The following is a 1,906-nucleotide window of genomic DNA, read 5'->3' on the forward strand; positions in this document are numbered from 1 at the left end:
ACTCCACGCAGAAAGATTCCGGTGCCCCCACCGGGACGCGAACCGGCAACCTTCTTGCTGCGAGGCAACAGTGCTACTAACTGCGCCACCTTGCAGCCCCTGTTCTGATACAGTACTTTTTATTTTTTTTTCAAGCAAGAGACAGGTCACATGTTTAAACTACATCTGTAGCTAACGATTATACACTGTACTGATATATCTATATGCTAAAGAGCAAACACGAAAAACTAATGAAGACTGAAAGTGGAATTTGCTGACGTGATCAATAAACTTGATCAAATATTAACAGAAAATTCATTTAGTGACTATCTTTGATGATCTGTTTTTAACATGATGGATTCCTCACAGTTGTACAATCAGTCATTTCATCTATGCAGCATCATTACTGAGTAACATATCCACAGAGGGAACAAAATGAAAAGTGATCAGTCATTTCTGATAACATCTATATCTCATTCTCGCACATGTTGTTGCATTTTTGTGAGTTCCTCATTTGCAGATGTAGTCGTCTCTGAAATGTAACCTCACTTCTGACTATTATTTATTATAGTAATTAATCTGCAGATTATTTAAATGATTAATCTAAAGTGCAAGAAAAACTAATTGTTGCATCTTAACAGCAGCTAAGGCGACATATTCAACAGAACTCTTGTAATGTTTTCTGCAGGGAGTTTAAGTTTGGTTCCCAGAATGCTCATTTTAACAGTAATGTTCCATACATGTTCTGTATGCTGCAGTAAGAACGTCCTTCCTTTGTTATCATGTAACATTGTGGGAACATTTCAAAGAACAGCATTTCCAAAACATCCTCTGAATATTACAGTCAACATGTTGAACCTTTGTTAATATGTTACATCACAGGACCACTTATGTAAAAACATTCTGTTATCTGAGGACTCAAGAACACCCTGCAAACATGCTGAATGTTGGTTCTTCGTTTGTTGTGATGTAACACAATCTGACAACCCCTTCCAAACGTCCTCTGAATGTTAAAATGCTCCGTCTTGGTTCACTTTTAACCTCATCGGAACATTACTTGAAATAATAAACATCCTTAAAAATTTTATTGATCATTAGACTAAAAGGTTTTCTTTAAAACATTATTAGAACATGTAGGTAGTGTTTGCGAGTGTTGTGTGAGCCTTCCCTCCTTGCTGGGCTGTAATGGTCCAATCAACTGTCCAACTGCCAAAAACACGAGATTAAACTGTTGTAAAGTTTAACATTTCCTCATTTTTGTTAAGAACATTAAACACTGAATGAAAAGCAAAATCATGATCAATGGATTATCAGAGTTGCTGACAACTATTCTTTATTCAATAGAATAATAAAGTCATTCACTAACTGTTTTGGCCCTTATTGAGAAATGGCAAGAAAACTAAGTCAGTGGATGTGGTTCATGCCATTTTCTAGTTCTAGAAGTGGACAAACTGACTCACAGGAAACAGCAGCTGTTAGACTCCTGCTCACAGATGCATCCGTGCTGCCATCTTGTTTCTTGTAGACCACTGTACAGGAGAATCTCTTTCCATGATGGAGATGAGAAGCAGGGAAGGTCAGGACAGACTTCTTGACTTTAGTTTTGTCCTGATTCTCCTGCAGTTCCTCTCGAGCGTCACCCAGACTGGGGGTCCATGTCAGAGTTGGAGGTTGAGCCCAACAGGGAGCCGGAGCAGAGCAGGTCAGATTCACTGAGGATCCCTCCTTCACCTCAAGAGGAGACTGAGTCAGGGTCGGTGTGGGAGGATCATCTGGTTGGAAGATTAGATTAGACAATGAATGAACAACAGTGTAAGATTTTTAGTGTGATTTGTAAAATGCAGTGAATTCAAAACGAGTTCAAGGCAGCTCTGCAGTCAGATTTTATCTATGAATTGTCTGTAAATGGATGTAAGAACCTACCTGT

General features: G+C 38.8%; 1 gene segment (V, D, J or C); it reads right to left on the reverse strand.

Annotated features, from left to right (window-relative positions):
* The window catches only part of LOC103370479 (sialic acid-binding Ig-like lectin 7), a 12,330-nt gene that overhangs the window by 5,906 nt on the left and 4,518 nt on the right, over positions 1-1,906 (reverse strand). Inside the window, 1 exon segment of the C gene segment in view lies at positions 1,440-1,751. Within this exon segment, the coding sequence occupies positions 1,440-1,751 (312 nt within the window).

This window comes from Stegastes partitus, unplaced genomic scaffold, assembly GCF_000690725.1.
Source record: "Stegastes partitus isolate 25-593 unplaced genomic scaffold, Stegastes_partitus-1.0.2 Scaffold1431, whole genome shotgun sequence".
NCBI lineage: Eukaryota > Metazoa > Chordata > Actinopteri > Pomacentridae > Stegastes > Stegastes partitus.